The sequence below is a fragment of the Pholcus phalangioides genome, unplaced genomic scaffold (genome assembly GCF_987345545.1).
Source record: "Pholcus phalangioides strain wild (caught in Gottingen) unplaced genomic scaffold, Ppha-v1.0 ptg000017l_1, whole genome shotgun sequence".
NCBI lineage: Eukaryota > Metazoa > Arthropoda > Arachnida > Araneae > Pholcidae > Pholcus > Pholcus phalangioides.
The window spans coordinates 52,274,281-52,294,216 of NW_028301610.1; the positions used below are offsets into that span (position 1 = coordinate 52,274,281).

Below are 19,936 nucleotides of genomic sequence, written 5' to 3' on the forward strand. Positions count from 1 at the left end.
GAACTTTTTTTGGATATGCCGAACGCTACAGAAGAAACAGGTATGTCTTCTGAATTAGAACTTTCACGTGTTTCTTTTCGCGTGCCTCGATTTGGAAATCCGATGTGGATCTTTGGTTCCTTCAGATTGAATCAAACTTTAAAATTGCTGGAATAACTGACCTTACAACGCAATTTCACTGTGTCGTGACAGCTCTCGATGTCGAAGTGTTGTCATATGTTAGTGATTTGATCAGAGCTCCTGTTACAGATGATTCTTACAACCAGTTAAAAACACGCATTTGTCAACAGTTTTCACAGTCTGAAACTTCCCGCTTACGAGTTCTACTCCAAGAGCTCACTCTTGGGGATAAGCGACCTTCTCAGTTGTTGCATGAGATGCATACATTAGCTAGCAAGAAAATTTCAGATGAAGTGCTTAAAACCCTTTGGTTACAACATTTGTCTATCCATACACAGCAGATACTTTCTGTTAATAAGGATACATTGCTGGATTTAGCAGAAATAACAGATAAAATTACAGAAGTCACTGGGCACACACCGACTATTTCTGAGGTCAGATGTAACGAAACCACCAGCTTGCAATCACTTCAAAGTCAAATTTTGACTTTGACCACTGCTGTTGACCGCTTATCCTGCTATAAAGAGAAAATTTTTAGCAAGAAGGGAAGAAATCATTCAAATTCTCGGTCTAGAGAGAGGTCTAGTGGTGATGGTACACCCAAACGCAAACCTTATTGTTGGTATCATTTCAAATTCGGTTGAAAAGCATCAAAATGCATTAAACCCTGTGATTGGTCGGAAAACTAACTGGCCCATCTGTTTTGGCGACAGCAGGTGATGTAAACCTTATTGTTGGTATCATTCCAAATTCGGTCGAAAAGCATCAAAATGCATTAAACCCTGTGATTGGTCGGAAAACTAACTGGCCCATCTGTTTTGGCGACAGCAGGTGATGGCCGGCGTTTAGTTCGCCTTTTTGTTCATGATCAAAAATCCGGTACTGGTTTTTTAGTGGACACAGGTGCATGTAGCATTTTTGTTTTCCCATGAGATACACAGGTACATAAAGCAGCAGATACAAACTTTTCGCTATACGCAGCTAATGATACTAAAATTTCTACGTATGGTTGTGAATCTTTATCAGTGGATTTAGGGTTACGCAGACTGTTTAGATGGTCCTTCGTTTTAGCTGATGTTAACCGCCCGATATTAGGTGCCGATTTCTTAGAACATTATGGTCTATTAGTTGACGTAAAAAAGTCTCGTTTGATTGACAGTTTGGCTTCACTTTTAATCAAATGTAGCAATGCCAGTTGCACTACATTAGGCTCAACCAGTCAAGTGGTTATGACGGCATTTGCCATCATTGCCATACATAATGGTGATGCTTACAATGGCATTTGCAGACGCGCAGACTTTTTCAGTCTTTTTCACCAGTGAAGTGGTTAAGATGGCATTTGCGGTAGTGATATACGTAATGGTGGTGCCTACGATGGCATTTGCCGACACTCAGACTTTTCTGTCTTTTTCACACAGATATGACGAAATAATTTGTCATACATGTGCTGCCATCTTTACAGCCATACTTCTACTTTATTATCTCATCACTAGATGGGGTTGAACAATCATATTTCAAGGTCTGAGATTATTATTACTATTATCTTCGTCATGTTTTGCAAAGCTGCATCCCCATCACTTTTTATTTTTCGATTTCTGATTCCCTTGCGAAGATGCATCTGTTTTATTACTCATATATCTTTTAGCGAAGGTTCAACTACTATGGTTCCACATAAATCCATCAACAGCATTTCTTTTAGTCACAGGACATTATGACCTAATCCTTCTATGCTTGCGCCTACTTCTAAAAAACACTGCGTTACACATTGCATTACTACTAAAGGTTCTCCTGTCTTTACCAAAGCCCGCAGACTTTCTCCAGAGAAATTTGCTATTGCAAAGTATGAAAACACCGTTTATGTGGGGATTACAGAAAACTTAATTCTACAACGTGTCCAGACAGATATCCTATACCACATGTTCAGGATTTCAATTATGGTCTGCAGGAAAAAAGCATTTTTTCTAAATTGGACTTGGTTAAGGCTTATCATCAGATACCTTTAGATCCTGAGTCTGTTGAAAAAACTGCCATTATTACCCCATTCGGACTTTATGAGTACTTACATATGTGTTTAGGATTGTCTAATGCGGCACAATCATTTCAACGGTTCATAGATATTGTCTTAAGAGACTTGAATATTTAGATGATGTACTAGTTGCATCAACAACAGAAGAACATCTCAAAGATCTAGAATTAGTTTTTGAACATTTAAACAGTTTTGGTATAATTCTTAATCCTGATAAATGCATATTTGGGAAATCTGAGATAGAGTTCTTAGGATTTTTGGTTAACAGCAACAGCATTTCTCTTTTGCCAGAAAAAGTTGACATTCTTCGTAATTATCTGCAACCAAAAACGGTTGATGAACTTCGAAGATTTCTAGTGATTCTCAACTTTTACCATCGTTTCTTAAAAAACGCAGCATTTGACCAGACTCTTTTACACGATTTGTGCAAAGGAAAGAAGAAAAAAGATAAATCTATCATCGCCTGGTCGGGGGAAACTATTGCTGCTTTCGAAAAGTGTAAACATGCTATTACCAACCCCAACTTTTGGCTCATCTTTTGTTGACAGTCAACGCATCAGATTTCGCTCTCGGAGCTGTTTTACAACAAGCTTCCTCGAAAGTTAAAAACAACTGAAAAGAACTATAGTACTTACAATCACGAGTTGCTTGCAGTTTATAGTTCTATTAAACATTTCAGACACATGTTAGAAGGCAGACCATTTACGACAGTGGTTCTCAACCTTTTTTTGTCCATGGCCCCCTTTCAACCATTTCTCCTTCCTGTGGCCCCCTTGCTTGCGAACGTGAATAATTTTCTAACCACCCCCCCCCCCCCGTTTTCCCATTAGAAGATAGTTATTCAAAAATTGTCTGTAGTATAAATATTTGTGAATTTAATTTGATTAATTTTTAATTTATGAAAATCACGAAAAAGCAAAATAAACATAATAGAATATAGTAAAAGTAAAATAAATTCCTTGGGGTCACAAAGTGTCTGTATCATCGTAATGTTACTTTTTGTGAAGTTTATTGTTTTGTGTTTTTCTCACTTTGATTTGTATGTTTTATGTGTTGTGTCCGTCCAATTTAAAAAAAATATTTTTTCAATCAATGTAAACTCTGCGCTTGAAGAGAGCACAATGTCATCAAGTTACTGTACTGGATGGAATTTTTAGTATTTCCAAATTAGTTTTTTTTTTTTTGTGTGTAAATGATTATGGTTTCATTGAGAAATGTCAGTTTGTCAGAAATGCCACAATTGAAAAGTTCAACCTTCTACATCGTTTTCAACAATAATACATGTATCAAGGATATAGGTTCATGTTGTAGCCCTACTATGAATTTAAAAAAATGAACTAAAATACGTGCGAAAACTTTTTTAATATTTGTTTGAACCATTTATTCCAGAGAAATCATGTACGTAGTGACAAAACTGTTCGTGTGAACATAATAATGATTCATTATTAGGATTTCAAGCCCATTGGAAAATATAAATAATCAGATTTTCAAATAAGAAAATTATCAGTTTATTGACTTCAATTTTGATACGGTGAAAATCTGATATTTCATTGGATGATAAGCTACCTTCAAGTGGCTTTTTGGTTCATAATGTGACCGCTCTCTCGCAGGTGAACGAAGCAACGTGCGTGTTGGCTTAAACACAACACAATATTTCACATAACAGTCTGTACTATATTTCATATACAGGGCGCACAGGTAACGGGGCATATGGCATTTTACTGGCGAACCATTGGTCCTAGAGGCATATTTCCAGTTGGAAAAAAATACCCGAATAATGTGTAGTACTCAGATATTTGATTCATGTTACCAGGGGTTACAGAGTTATTAAAATAAAAATGTCAACTTTTTATGCAGACACCCTGTGCCCCAAAACCCAATTGGAAAGTTCTTTTTTTTTTTTTTTTTTTGTTTCCTGGTCTCCAACAAAAAAATTCAACTTCTTAATGGGGTTTTTTGGCACACGGGGACAGTATAAAGAGTTTTTTTATTTTATTTTATAGCTATACAACCCCTTACAACACCAGTAAAGTGCCATACGCTGTTACCCATGCAGCCTCCAATACATGCAAAAAAATAGTTTGAGACGAAATACAGTCGACTCTCATTTTAACAAATACCATTATAACGGGAAAATATCGTTTTAACGGAAACTTTTCTAATCCCTCGGATAGGTTTACATAGGAACAATATAAAAATCTGGAATTCCTCTGTAACGAAATTTCGTTATTACGAAGTGATTTCTCGGGTCTCTTGGAGTTCCGGTCTAATGGGGTTTGACCAAAGTGTATTAATAAAGGGGCTTTAATAAGCTTTGGGTTTGAATGTCTTTCACCCCCCCCCCCAAAAAATCGGACATTTTTGCAGTAAAGTAACTGAACTTCGGCAATTTGATCTGAAAACAGTCCTTTTTATAATGATTATGTCCTTTTTGCTTTTAAAAATTTAGGAAGGAAACAAAAGAAAGAAAGGGTGGGGAGAAAAAGAAAAATGGCCAAGACGGGCTCGGTTGTGCGTAAATGCCTCGAAATTCCACTTGTGCGCAAGGGGATTCGTGTCTCACTCTCAGTTTTATGACAAAATTTCACATTTATGAGACGTATGACTGCGGGCACGAGATTAATCTCTATATATATAGCTTTCAATCCAACTATCAAATCCAAGCAGTTTTTGCAGATTGTGAAAACGCATCGCTGAATTGGTTTTGCATGCGTATTATCAACACTAAAAACCATAAATTTTAGGTTGACAGATACAAAGAGACGCATTAAGTGGGTTATGGACATTTCAAAGTGAAGACTTACGTGAGAATTTATTGCACTTTTTTTAGAAATCAGCAGATGTAATGAGTCTGTAATAAACAGATTTAAATTGCTTTAAATGTAGTCATACGCCTTTTTAGAATTTTTTTTCTAATGTCCACAACATTGTTCTTGCAGGATAGGAAAATTGCATTGGAATTATTTAGGTTGCTGCAGGTCAGTAGTAGGGAGTTAAAAGGAAGCATTACAGTATCGATTAAAAAAACGTTAAAGGAGTGGTGTCAATCTTGGAGGAAGTCCCAATACAGGGGCGGCTCGAGCTTACCTGCCGCCGGGTGCGAAGCCTCATGTGCCACCCCTACTGGCGACCCTGCCAGGACGTTGATAGGGATTCGGTGAAGGGGACCTGGAGATAAACTCGATTTTTTTTTTCAGAAGAAAGCAGCACATAATTGTTTACCATGCAAAACGTGTGTGACCATACGTCCTGCTTTCGAAGTAGAAAATTTTTTGTTCTAGAATTATTTTACCATTCTTAATAAATGCCAGATAACTTAATCCTTGAAAGAGCACTTATTTGTGTGAGCCATCATCACTTATCCTGTGAAGATGATATTTAACGGGGTAATTTTTATTAAGAAAATTTTTTCAAAGGTGTTTCTGGTATGCCAGGGGCCGGACAAGTGAAAAACCAAAATTTTCCTTTGCCTTCATTTGACTATTGTGGATCGAATTCTGAGTGAGGGTATGGGCCCCTAGGCTGGGATCGTTCGCAGGCCCCCTCCCAGTCAGATTTCTCACGCCTTCTATAGTTAATTTATAGCCTGAAAAAGCCAACAAATTATGAGAACTATCCCAGGCTCTTGTGGGGGCCATGGGTGAGGGAACCAAAATGGCCCTTGTAATAGAGTACAGGGGTGGTGCTTGGCCACACGACCCATTGCGGCGACACGGGCACCGTTTGCTAAATCCGGGGTGAATGGGTATAAAAAAAAATTCAATTTGCCAAAAAAGAACCAAACTGTCGACTCTGCAGGGGACGCAAAATCGGAAATGAAGGGCTGAAAAAATGTTTTGTTAGGAATTGTTTGGATAAATTCTTAGGGAGGGGCATGACCTTCTAAGGTTAGGGCTGACAGGGCTCCAGCTTGAGGCCCGGGACTAAATCCTTATAATTTTTCTTTTTTCACTCTATAAATTAACTGTAGAAGGGACCCCGTAGAAAATCGGGCATGGGCCCTACGAAAGATTCCCTGATGCAGGAGGTAGGGGCTGTAGAGAAAATAAGTCCCACACGGGTACAGAATTTGTCTCGAGCCGCCCAGATAGCTTACATTCTTGTTTCTGGTATTACGATCAGAGGCCTTGTCTATTTTCTCAACGTTTCCGTTGTCGAGGTATAGTAGGACTCAAAAGTGTGATGTCGTGAATTTTTAATGTGTTAAATTTTGTTGTCTTAAGTAAAGTCTACGCTGCCGCCCCTTACACAGTGCCGTCTTAAGTCATGGGCCCACCCGGGCAGAACCCGGGGGCCTCAAGCGAAAAGGGGCCTCACAAAAATGAGATCTGGTTGAGAATTTGTTTGGTAGGGCCTCTGAAAAATCAATTGGCCCGGGGGCCCATGATACTCTTAAGACGGCCCTGCCCTTACAACTTGCCGCCCGGGTTCACTGCACCCCTTGCACCCTCACTTAAGCCGCCCCTGCCCCAATACATTATCACAGCAATGTAGTTTTAAAAATTTTTTAATTTCGCGGGTATTTTTCCCCATGTATGATTTGATCTGTTGGAGTTCGTTATAACTGAATTCGATTTTATTTCTTTTCAGCAGAGGCAATGGATTGGCACCCCCTTTCAAAATTCATAAAAAAATACCCCAGAGCAATCATTCTCTATTCGATTTTTATAAATATATTCCTCATCAGACCATTCAGTGCTGGCTGCAGATAGCTTTGTGCTAAACTAGATGGCTATCCGTCTGTAATTGCATGAAAACGATGGGATTTTTACAAGCTTTCATTTTTCACCCATCTACTTCTTGGATTACATTTACTACCAGCACTCAAAAGAATGTCAATGAATGGTCAATAAATCTTTGTCTGTTTTCTTTGTGGCAGCCCTCTTTGAATGAAAAGTCTTAACACACACAATTTTCTGTCTTTACAGTTATTCTATTTTGTTTAAATCTCTTCTATAGTTTGTGTCAGGGCCTACTATCACCCCCAAGTCGTAAAACCACCGAGATTACATGAACCACTTTCTTTAATTTCCTTCTTCCTCATGTTAATGTTACTTGAATGGGGAAAAATTACGAAAAAGATAATCCATGCATTTTGTTTTAAAATTAAATTTTTTTAGTCAGAGTGACTAAAAAACATTTAATGTCACAAATTTCTTCGTGGCCCCCGTATCAGTAGCCATGGCTCCCCTTTTGCAAGATTTTCATCCGTGGCCCCCCTGGAATATCCTAGGGCCCCCGGTTGAGAACCACTGATTTACGATCTACAGTGATCATAGGCCTCTAACTTATGTTTTTCACAAAGTTAATGATAACAACTCTCCCAGACAACGTTGTCATTTAGAATACATATCTCAATTTTCTACGGACATTCATTACATTCAGGGTGAGCTATATATTGTAGCGGATGCTTTTTCCAGATTGTCCGAAATTAATTTACCTGACTCGATTGATTACGCAGCTATTGCTACTTCACAGAGTACAGACGCCGAATTACTGGCCCTACGACAACAAGGTGGGGTGCGCGATATAAAACCTATGAAATTCGGTCCTCAGGGTACAGAACTTTTTTGTGATTTATCTACTGGAATTATCCATCCCTACGTACCAGAAGAACACAGATATTACGTGTTAACGGTCCTTCACAACCTCACCCATCCAGGCGTTAAATCAACTGTAGACCTTATTCGTCAACGATTTGTGTGGAGTTCAATTCGCAAGGATGTCACACGATGGACCAGGGCTTGCATCGAGTGTCAACGTTCAAAAGTGCATCGCCACACTCGATCTTCCATCGGTGCATACCCTTTGCCTCAATGCAGATTCTCGCACATTAACATCGACATTGTTGGTCCTCTTCCTCCTTCTTGGGGTTTCACCTACTGCCTTACTTGTGTGGATCGATACACCAGGTGGGTAGAGGCTTTCCCGATGGAAAACCAAAAAGCAGAAACAATCGTAGAGACATTCTACTCTGGCTGGATTAGCAGATTCAGAGTTCCAGAATCGGTTACCACCGATCAAGGGAGACAATTCGAAAGTGATTTGTTTCGCGCCTTCGTTCGTTTTCTTGGAACTCAGACAACACGCACGACAGCATATCATCCAGCCTCCAATAGCATTGTTGAAAGGTTCCACCGGCAGCTTAAAGGTGCCATACGCTGCCATGCCACGGAACATTGAACTGAAGTGTTACCTACCATACTTCTGTCCATCCGAGCCAGCATCAAACAGGACACCAACACTTCTGCTGCTGAGATGGTTTATGGATCACCATTGCGCTTACCTGGTGAATTCTTCCGTAGTTCCGATCCTCAGCCAACACAGCCGGAATTTCTACAGGCTCTATGAGATCACATAAACACTTTACGTCTGATCCAAACTTCAAAGCATGGGACTCACAACGTTTTCGTTCATAAAGAACTTGCTGTTTCTTCCCATGTGTTCGTGCGGCTGGACACCGTACGAAAGCCCTTTCAACAACATATGAAGTCAAGGAAACAGTTATTTTCCGGATATTATGCTGAGGTGAGCTCGGAAAGAAAAGTCATCACGTCTCCGCCGGGACTCGAACCCAGGCCCTCTTGCATACCGGGCAAGCAAGCCCGGGGGCCATTTCCTGAAGTTAAGAGAGGCTACTAATGCCTCTACTTCAGCGCCTCACGACACAGTGCGTGAAATTAGGAAGGCAGATTCATGTGTCTCCAGTGGTGTAGATGGTAGCATGCTTGCCCGGTATGCAAGAGGGCCTGGGTTCGAGTCCCGGCGGAGACGTGATGACTTTTCTTTCCGAGCTCACCTCAGCATAATATCCGGAAAATAACTGTTTCCTTGATATGTCTGGCTGAGAAAAAAGCCATCTATATCTCTCTAAACATATGAAGTGATTGAACAATCTCCAAAAGTATATACAGTGAACATGAAAGGTAAACTAATGAAAATCTCAATAGACAGATTGAAACCAGCATTTTTGCTTGATTGCACTTTTAATGAGCAATCACCGTTCACTGAACTGAAACAGCCTTATGTAACTCGATCAGGGCATACGGTTCAAATAAGAATTCCTTGATATTATTCTTATTTGCATATTTTTTTGAAATGAATATTATTATTTTTTGCAAAATTTTCATACATTTTCTTATATGTATTATCTATTCTAGTAATCGTTTTTACATATACATACATTTACAAATTTTTGATCATTTGTAATTTATTTTTTGCTCGACTATTAATTGTGCATATGAATATTTCTTTACTTTAAAAAAATTTTGTATTGCGTATTTTTTGAATTTTTCAAACAAATTTTTTTTTTGCACATGTCAATGCTATATTAGTTGCCGTAACTATATTGTCATATCGTCGTACCTATATTGTCTTTTTTTTTTCCATTGTGCCATATGCCATCCTTCAGACTCGTGAGGGAGTACTGTGGCACTGCTTGTCTTGCGCAATTTTTATATTTTTATTATGTTTTTTTATGCCACTCACTAGCTAGGCATTATCTAGTGTGTTCTTATATTTGAGTACAGTCTGGCTCTAACTGTCGACTGAACATGTCGTAAAAATCTCTCTCTCTTCTATTAAATAACTTAAAAAAGAAAAGGAGTCATGACTGTATGTTTCCGAAATAACGAGACATCCACCAGCACTAGCATCACCACTAGTTTTATATGAGCACAAGAGAGATTGCTGCATCGTACCATAATTTTTCCCCCAACTGTATAGAATAAATTACTAGCAGTTGTTGCCCAAATCAACGTTACTTCTATTTTACCTGCATACTTTTTTCTGTGTGGTAATAAATATTTCGCATATGCTAATGTCAGAGGTGCCGCTGACATGCTGTAGTGCATCAAATACCCTGAATTTTGAAAATGTGTATAAAAATTTAATTCACGCTTTTTCTTTTTTCCCTTCTTTCTACCATCTATAACGATTGCACAATCTTGAAGGTAGTTTTACTACTTTGAAGTACAAATGAAGCAAATTCCTGTTCTGTATTGATATAACAATGGGTTTTTAAAGAATAAAATGAGATATCTAGTTGTGTACCTGAATGAAGGGCCATATATCATAAAGCTCTGTGTACTTAAAGAGCTCTATACCACATTTTCCAATTTCTGAGAGGTTTTTTTTACCTGTAGATAACATACCCGAAATTATGATAATTTGATGGCTATTTCTACCGGCATTCAAAGACAGCATAAATGCACTTCGTTCCTAGAAGATTGTATATAAGAATTTTTTTTTTTTTGAAAAATCGTAAAGGAATGGAATGTCTTTAAATTATAAAAATATTTCTGAGATTGTTGAGGGGGGGGGGGAAGGGAAAATGAATCTGTAGAAAACTCTACCTTAAATATCCAGTTTTGTTATCTAGTTGCTATGCAGTTATCACCATTTCACATTGTTAAAATCAGGGGAGTTTGCACAGAATTTGCCTTTGGAGGGGCACAAGGATTTCTTCAATCGAAATTTTGAGTCATTAATAGGGTCTAACAAATCTCAAGCGCCAGGCCAATTAGAAAGTTGACATCTTAGTGCTTAATTTTTTTTACATGTATAGTAATTGAATCAGTGTCTTGGGCAGCACAAAATTATAGGAAGTTTTGTCAGCATGTCTGCTAACCAGAAAAGTCTTCGAGTCCCATAAAACACAATGAACAACACCATCTCCGAAAAAAAAGGTTGGGGGCATGATTTTTTGCTGGCACCTAAATTATTTTTTATAATTTGTCAAGCCCTGGTCACTAACATTCAAAAAGAATTTTAAATTAACAGATAATATGTAAAAAAGTATTTATTTTTCCAATATTTTAATTTTCTAATATTCCAATTTTCTGCCACCCGATTTCACCTTTGATGAAAGCAAAGGTTTTGTACTAGCGATTGTGCAGCGATCATTAGCTAAATATGATTTTCTAAGGGTTTTCCTACTTTGAATTGGCTATCCCTCCTTGGAAAAAAACTATTACCACGATAATCACACAAACCTACAACACAAATATAAAGTTTCACATCCACACATTAGCAATTTGGAAGACAGATGACACCACCTACTGAACACAAAACATGCCAACACCAAATGTTGGAAACAAACGAGCATGCTGTTAAATTTCATGAACACAATAAAGCTCTGATATAGCTCCATATTCAGTTGTGAAAATATGTGGCAGTTAAAAAGTGGTAGATCAGATTTCCTGATAATCAGGGAGAGAAAATAAAATAATTCCATAAGGAAATCACTTCACAAGGATTTATATGAATAAGCTTCAGAATCATTTACTTTAAATTTAATCAGAAGATATTAGTGGGAAAAAAGAGGCTTTCTTAAATGAAAAATCAATCAGAAGAAAATTTATAGTCTGATTTGTTAGTAAATATATAAATGTGCCAGACTTAGTTATACAGGGTGATTCAGAAAAGATGGGAAAAACTGTAAAAGGTGGTAGTACACACACACAAAAAAAAATTTCATCAAAAAATGAATGGTCTGAAATGAAATGCAAACTTGTTACAGGACACAACATAGTAAAACCGAGGATACAAGGAGAAAACATAATAATGTATACGTTAAAAAAGCAAGTTTTATGAATTATTTACAAAAACTGATCAAAAGAGCGACCGCCAAAAGTGATGCAAGAAGAAAGGCGGCGAAGGAGGGATGGGCGAAAGCCCTGGAATATTCCAGGCATATCGCCAACCTACAGCAGCAGCAGCCAGAAGTCTTGCGATTAGGTCCTCTTCACAGTCAAGAGGAGTCTCATACACCAGACTCTTCAGCTGTCCCCACAAAAAGAAATCAAGACACGACACATCAGGTGATCATAGTGGTCAAGCTACAAGACCACTTCGTAAGATTCATCTGTTTGGAAAAGTGACGTCCAGATAGTGCCGAACCTCTCGCCCAAAATAGGTTGGAGCTCCATCGTGGTGGATCCACATACGCTTCCGGAGGGCAACTGGAGCATCCTCCAGCAAGTCTGTCCACAATTCTTGCAGAAAAGTCTGGTATTGCCTTTGTCAAGGCATTCCGGCAGAGGATATGGTCCTATTAGGTGGTCGCAGATGATTCCTGCCCAAACATTGATGGAGAAACGTCGCTGATGCGCATGTGGATTTACAAATGCGTAGACATGTTTATTGTGGGTATTAAACGCACCGTCTTGTGCGAAAGTTCATTCATTGGAGAAAAGAACAGTTGCCACAAAATCAGGCATGCTGCACTCTGCTGTAGGAGCCAGTGGGCAAAGTCTATGTGACGAGCATTATCTTCATTCAATGCTTGAACTCATTGAAAACGGTATGGGTGCAACGTCTCATCCTTCAGCACCTGCCATGTCATGGATTGCGGCACACCAAGGCTACGGCCCATAGCTCGTGTGCTTGTAGTTGGCTGATCTGCCATCATCTTCAAAATCCCATCTTCCACACTTGCTGTTCAGGCAGTCCTTGTACGACCTGCATCAAACCGGGAAGCAAGAAAGGATCCCGTTTTGAACAGCTGCTGTGATGAAAGTGCACTAATGTGTTCGGACAGTGACACATCAGTGAATGATGGGGGTGGGGGACCATACTTTGTTTTGTTTTTTTTGCATCTGGACCCACTTTCACTCAAAAAAGACCCAGATTTCCCGGGACCCAGGGAAATTAGAATACAGCCACACCTCTAAATGTGAAACCTTATCTAAAGAAAAAACACCTGAAACGCTGCGATAATTAGTTCTTGAATCACATCACACTTGTTAGCTGAAACAAGATGAAAATTGTGTACTTTTCTTCTGGATGTTGCCCCAAAGATTAAATATATTTGATTTTTAAAACAATAAGAAGCCTTTATTTGTACAAGCAAAAGTAGTAATAATAATATTTTACGAATTATTTTAATATGACTTTTATATTGTTTCGTAAAAAGAATCATAAATTTCCGCATAAAGGTCTCTAAAAATAATTATTCTTTGTTAAACCAAAATTAAAACAGTTTGAACTGTTTATTTTTTATACCTCCGATCATCGGTGTCGGTGATGATCACTGTAACATACCCCGGGTCTATGTGGAATAGGCCTATATTGCCTCTATCCTAATATTTTTGCATATGTTTATATAATTGAAATTGTATGAAATTATAATAGAAATTGTTATGAAATATTTAATTTTTCCTCACAAGATCATGCACGATCACTGTCGTAATAACTGTTTCATCTGCAATAGCCTGAGGCGTTCAATCCTGATCAAATCGTTGTTTCAATGACTGTTGCCAGAATAATTTTCAAGTTTGAATTGATCAGTTTTTGTCAATGATTTTGTAAATATGAGATTTGTTAAGCATTTTCTAATGCTGGTTCTTTAAATACTTTTTCTAAGGTGGTCTATGGTCTCTGCTTGTTGCTGTTTGTTCCAGTTATGGACCAAATTATTCCAATACCTTCCAGTTATAGTCCTATGGCTCATGATGCCATTAGACTAATTCTCTCCGATTCACTAGTGTGGTGGAACAATATCAGCTGGGCCAGATCACCATCACTGTTGTCCATCTTTGTTACTGTCCTTCATTTTGATCCTCTAGATCAGCGGTTCTCAACCTTTTTTCACTTGCGGAGCTCTATCAGTATATAATTTCTATGGTGGAGCCCCGTGTGACTCAAAGAGCCCTTTTTGTACATATTATTTATAGCAGAACCTTGTAGGCCTCTTTCATTTATTTATCTATCAAATTTACCAATTTATATTATTTTTGAGGGCTCCACGGAGCACTGGTTGAGAACCCCTGCTCTAGAGTCTGTTGGTGACTTTTTCCCAATGATCTGATTTACATCAACAAAGTCTGACATCTATGCTCAGACATCGCTCCACTCTACTGACATCTTGTGTGTGTGCATGTTCCACCGACCTGCACCTGTAATGGTGTTTATGCAATATTCTGAGTAATCTGATGTTGCAACATCTGGGCTTGATGCGGTACAATTGTTAAAATAATTTTGTTTCTTTGTTACTTAAATTTTTCATAGGCTATACAAGTTTGTTAAATGAGTTAATAAACTAATTGTTATTCATGGAAACTTTGGTTAACTTGTCTCTTTCTTGTTTTGTATAACTGCACTGATTCTCTGGATGAAAATCTGAATTATGTAACAGTGGAGGTTCCATTGCGTGTGTACATTGCAGCCGATCTGTCCCGTATTGTTGCCGGATTCTTCAGATTTTTCTGTAATGCAAATTTGTAATTTTCTGGAGTATAAAAAACTGGATATGTCAATTTTTTTATCGTTCTGTGACGATTGGTGCTGGAGATTTAGCTGGGGGCAGGTTTGCCATTACGTACCATTTTATGCTGTAATTGTGCTGCTCTTGTTTTCTTAATTTCATCCTAATAATGAACCAACACTTCACCCTGAGGATAAATAGTTTGATGTTTGAGACTTATCAATCAATTGTCAATTTAGTACAGGATGACCAGCCAGAATAAAATGCTGATTATTAGATAGAATGTGGTATACTTGGTTGCCAGTCGCCTTGCCCACATGTCACTGTACACGAGAATGAGATGTAGCCACAAGAGTACCCTGGTTGTCTTCAATCCAATGAATCGTGTTGTCCAATGCAGGAATGAGATGCTTTCTGCATGGACTCCTTGGTTTCTTGGTTATGCTGTGTCGACTCCGCTCTTGAGCTGCCCCCCTGCCCCCAACTATGTCATCTGGTTGGCAAGACCATTTACTCTTTGAAGAATATGGAAAAAATTTATTAAGTGTAAACATTAAAGAATTTTAATAGTTTGATAAAAATAGGTTCAGGTTGAAAAGGATCTCTTTGTGTGTTTTCTTCTGCTTATCTGCAGGTAAGTTTTAGGTGTCAAATGAATAAGGGGATGTGCAACGATCCTTGTTGCAGCTTGGAAACAATTTGGTATCATTGTTTAAGAATGCACATCAATATTTCTCCTTTACACAACATATTTCACTCCATAATCCAAGTGTTAAAAATTGTTCTAACTTGATTTATTAAAAAGTAGAGATGCTCATAATTTCGAGCTATCTACTGACTACTGCAGAAACTTGCACAGTTCAGGAGTAAAAAATTAAGCATGTAGGAGTTTCTTTAAAACACCAATACTGAACAGGCTCAAAATATAAAATGCAGTTACTTGAAAAATACAAGAAATCTGTTTCTTGAAAACAACATGGTCAAATAAAAGGTTGGTGAAAAGGATCTCTTTACAAGAAAGTACCTTTTCATACAAACCAACAGCTTTCAGGAAGTTGATCAGATATTCATGAACTTTCAGCCTGTCTTCAAGCTGATGATACATCAAAGGTGGTGAAACATAGTCAGCTGAAAAATTAATTCTTTTTTCAGTATTCTAGGTAATTTATACAATAATTAAAAACTGCTAAGATAAAGCCAATTGAGTCTATATCGGTATACCTGAAGGCACAGAGTCACATGGTGTAAGATCAAGACCTGGATGATCATTTATTATCTGTTGACTCAAATGAACAACTGCCTCATCAAGATGAGCATATGCTTCAGGCATAGAATCTGGAAAAAGTTTCTTTATGAACTCTTGCTTCATTTCCTGTGCAGAATAATAGAAACAGAAAAAACACTGATTAGTTCATGAATAAAACTTCATTCACATGTATAAATCTATAAATCTACAAAAAGAATTATTGATCAGATTTGAAATAGCATTGCGAGAAACAATTTGTGTGTTTGAAAAGCTAATTAAACAATTCTGACATTTAGAATGAATTTTTCGCATCTGTTTATAATAGAGACAATGACTTTACTTTCCGAGTTCATAATAGCATAATATCCAGAAAATATTTGTTTCCTTAATTACGGGTTGTTTAGCACCAGGATAATAGAATTCCCCACAGTAAGACCTTTAGTCATGCGATAGAATTTTTTGTTCAAAGAAAATGTACTTTGTTTCAGACAGATCCAAATGAGAACCAACTCCAAGGACCAGGTTCCAACATTCAAAAAGCTGGTTTTCCCCAGTCTTATTTTATATCAGCTAATGCATAGGAATAAAATACTTGCATTTTTCTACATATTTGTTCTGTTTAACTACGTACTATGTGTCAATATATTGTACTGTGTTAACTATACAAATATTAAAAAAGTAATTACGAAAAAACTTTTCAGCTACCTTGGTTTTTATGTTAAGATAAGTGTTCAGCACAAGGAATTACATAGGAATTAACCATTTTCACTTTTGGATGCAGAAACTTTGTTAAAATTTGTTTAGTGCAACTGATAAAACAAAATGGGATAATTATCACTGCACAAAAATTTCAGAAAATTTAAAGTGACATTGGTATATGAACTATAACAAATATTTCAATCATTGGGAGCTATCTAGTTTGAGAAAAAAATTGAAGTTGAATTATGAGCAAGCTGTGAAGAAACACATGAACCATGCCCCCCCCCCCCAAGGGGTGGGCTGACAAGGCTCCAGCGCTGGGGTCCAGGACGATTTTCGCCATTTTTTTGCTTTTTCACGCTATAAATTCATCATAAAGGGGCCCGTGAAAGTGTGGTCGGAGGCCCCGCAAAAGATCCCCTGCTCTAGGATGTGGGGGCCATGACATGAACTTATATCTGTTGAGTCCATAGTGACATATTATATGTAAATACTGAAGTACACTAATACTTTCACAATTAATACGATATTCACTCATATCCAATATGCACTTTTTTGCTCCATAATCAAACCTGTTTATCAGCATTAGAGAATCTGTGAAAATTTCAAAAAATACACATGCAGCGAAAATCAGTTATAACAAGTATGGCTTATAACAAGCATCTCATTATTGTCATGTATTTAGTCATTTGTTTGTTAAAAATCCCATTAATACCCGGATTGAGTTTACTGATAAAAAGTGGAACAAGTATAAAGGCCAAGGACACTTCCTTGAGGGACTTCACTTGTGACACCTGTACAATCAGATAATTCCCCGTTCACCATAACCCGTTGTGATCTATCTCTTAACATGATTCTGCCTAGTTCAGCTAATTGCATTCAATCTATGGTAACCACATGGGGTGCCTGCAAAACTGGGGCAAATCCCGGAAATTGTTAAAAACTGGGACATCTATTAATAATAACCGGACAAAACTAGGACATTTTAAAAAGTCTCATTTCGTGGGCATTACTGTAAAATTGCAAACTAACAATTGAATTACAAAAATATTATCATACTGCTTCTACACAAAGATGAAAAATGAATAAAACATCAGGATATGGGAGTCATGGATGCTACATATCCCACCCTGTATACACGTGATTGGAGGATGTATGCCATGAAGGGTTAGATGCATTATATTATACATGCTTAAATTACTGGGAGGGTAATTAACTACTCTTAGTCTCATATTATAATGTTTATGCTTCTACGAACAGCTGGCCCTAAGTTTATGAACTTACTAATTAGTTTGGTAAGTCTGTAAACTGAATCATTCAGAAACTGAAATATTTTTTCCCCAATAGGAATTAATGTAAAAGTGATTAATTTGTTCCAAAATCTCCAAATATTTTTATTGTGAACTTTCACAGCAGTGCGTTACGCTCAAATTCATAAAGTAAAACTGATTGAAATCATTAGATTAACACTAAATGCTCTTTCCTAGAAGAGACAATCACAACCTTAAAAGATAACAGGCTTATGTCCCATATCGAAACAAAGGCAGCTATGTCTGGTTTCTTTAATATCAGCCACTGTGGTGGTCGAGTGGTTATAGTGACGGACTCGCGATGCGAGGATCCGGGTTCGAACCCCACAGTGGTGGTCGGCTGAAGTTGGTTTTCTGTGGTTCCCAACTTCAAGGCGCAAATGCGAGCCGATCTCCCCGTTAAAAAGTCTCGCCACAGAGAGCAACAGTCCTACAATGATAAATCATTCAATCATAACATTTCACTCATAATTAGAAAAACTGGTGGCAGATGGCAGCACTACACATAACAAGCATTACAAAGAAACAAAAAAACTTCACGTCAGGTTTCACTACACATACACGCACATTCCCGCATGTATCGATTCGTTGGGGGTTCCGCGGGGGGGGGGGGGTGTAGCAGTAGTAGGTAGGGCCTCCAAAAAATGGCTCGGAGATCCACAATGTTCTTAAGTCAGCCACCTCGTTGGGCAATTTGCCTGTTGTGGCGTTGTATTTGTATCTACAAACTCAGTGTCAAACCCCTCAAAATTTCTGCCTGCAATCTGACCAAAATTCCTTCAAAACAATTCATTTTTCACTTCATTGATTTCTAAACGGGGCTACAATGGGAAAAAAATATGAGCAGGTTTACGAACAATAGGTGAATGAACAATCCCCATTCAAACCACAATATTGCACATGTAAACGGGGCTACAATGATTCAAAATGGGGCCACATCCTTTGGTTACATAAAGTCAGAGATGCCGTTATACTCTAATTTACCTGAAAAATCTAGGTCCTCTTTGAGTGAAAGTGGGTCCCTAACAAAAAAATTCATCTCGAAAAAAAGTATGATTCCCCCCTCATAATTCACTGGTATATCTATGAATTACAGGGAGTATATCTATGAATTACTGGAAAGGAGCAAATCTTTGCGCCCCTCCAAAAGCTGATTTCCAGTACACACCCATGATTTTTGCAATGCGAAATGGTGACTACCACATAGCAGCTAGATGAAAAACTGGATACTCAAGTTAGAGTTCTCACAAATTTTTTTAACTATCTTGGAAAATGCTTTACAATTTGAATGGCATTTCAATTCTTTGATTTTTCAAAAAATGTGCATTTGCAGTCTTGTGGTGATTTTATGCCATATAGACGCTGTCTTTAAATGCTGGCAGATAGCTGCGAAAGCACGGTAATTTCCGGTATGTAACCGGAGGGGAGAAAATCTGTAGGGGAATAAAAAATCAGAAATTTGAAACTTCTGTACACAGCCCCTCATTCAGGGAAGCAACTAAATGTATCATCTTATTCCTCAACAATCTGCGTGTATATCAATGTATCAATATCACATTACAGTATACAGAGTAGTAAAACACTTTTTCAAGCAATTGCCTTTTGAAAATAATTTCCAAAATTTGAGAGAGAGCTCATCAAACTAACTGAATAATTTGACACATTTCTCTACACCTTTTAAATATCAAAACCACATGACGAATGGTCACTACCATGAACTCAAACACACACCTGTGTTTTCAAACTCAACAAATTTTAATTTTTTAAGAAGGGTGATTCAATAATGCGCGCAATAACACACAGGGGACTAACATCAGACAACCTCCCACTGGAGAGTTGTGACATACACTCTTACACATTTCTCCCCAGAGAGAGGGGGAGAGACATAATAATAATAAGAATTACACAAGAAAAGAAAAGCAAAAGTTGACATCAACTCCATCTTGTGTTGGGAGCAAAAGATAAAAAGTTAGGCGTTTCCATCCCGCCCGGCGTTGTAATGCTAATTACAACCAATACCAATTTAACACAGTACAAAAGAAATTAAAAAATGCTTGAAATCAAAACTTGTACACGAGACATATTGCAAAAGTAATTATGAAGAATCATGAGCATATAACTATAATGGTAATAATACATTTGCAAGATAAATGCATCTTACTTGTGTAGGCATATCCTATCTTAGGCATCAAAATGAACTGAAACAAATCTAAACACATAACTGCTGTAATCAAACACGAGTTGCAATTGAATTAAAATGAAAAAGCATATGTACAGTCAATTCAAATTAATATCCATTCTGAAAAGCTTAAAAAACATCATTATCATAT

General features: G+C 37.7%; 1 protein-coding gene across 1 annotated transcript in view; it reads right to left on the reverse strand.

The window, feature by feature from the left end:
- LOC149074100 (nuclear pore complex protein Nup133-like) overlaps positions 1–19,936 on the reverse strand; it is a 254,535-nt gene that overhangs the window by 191,700 nt on the left and 42,899 nt on the right. Inside the window, exons 7-8 of the mRNA XM_089247323.1 lie at positions 15,573–15,723; positions 15,376–15,479 (exon numbers count right to left, since the gene is read on the reverse strand). Coding sequence (XP_089103449.1) covers positions 15,376–15,479; positions 15,573–15,723 — 255 coding nt within the window. The remainder of the gene's footprint in view (positions 1–15,375; positions 15,480–15,572; positions 15,724–19,936) is intronic.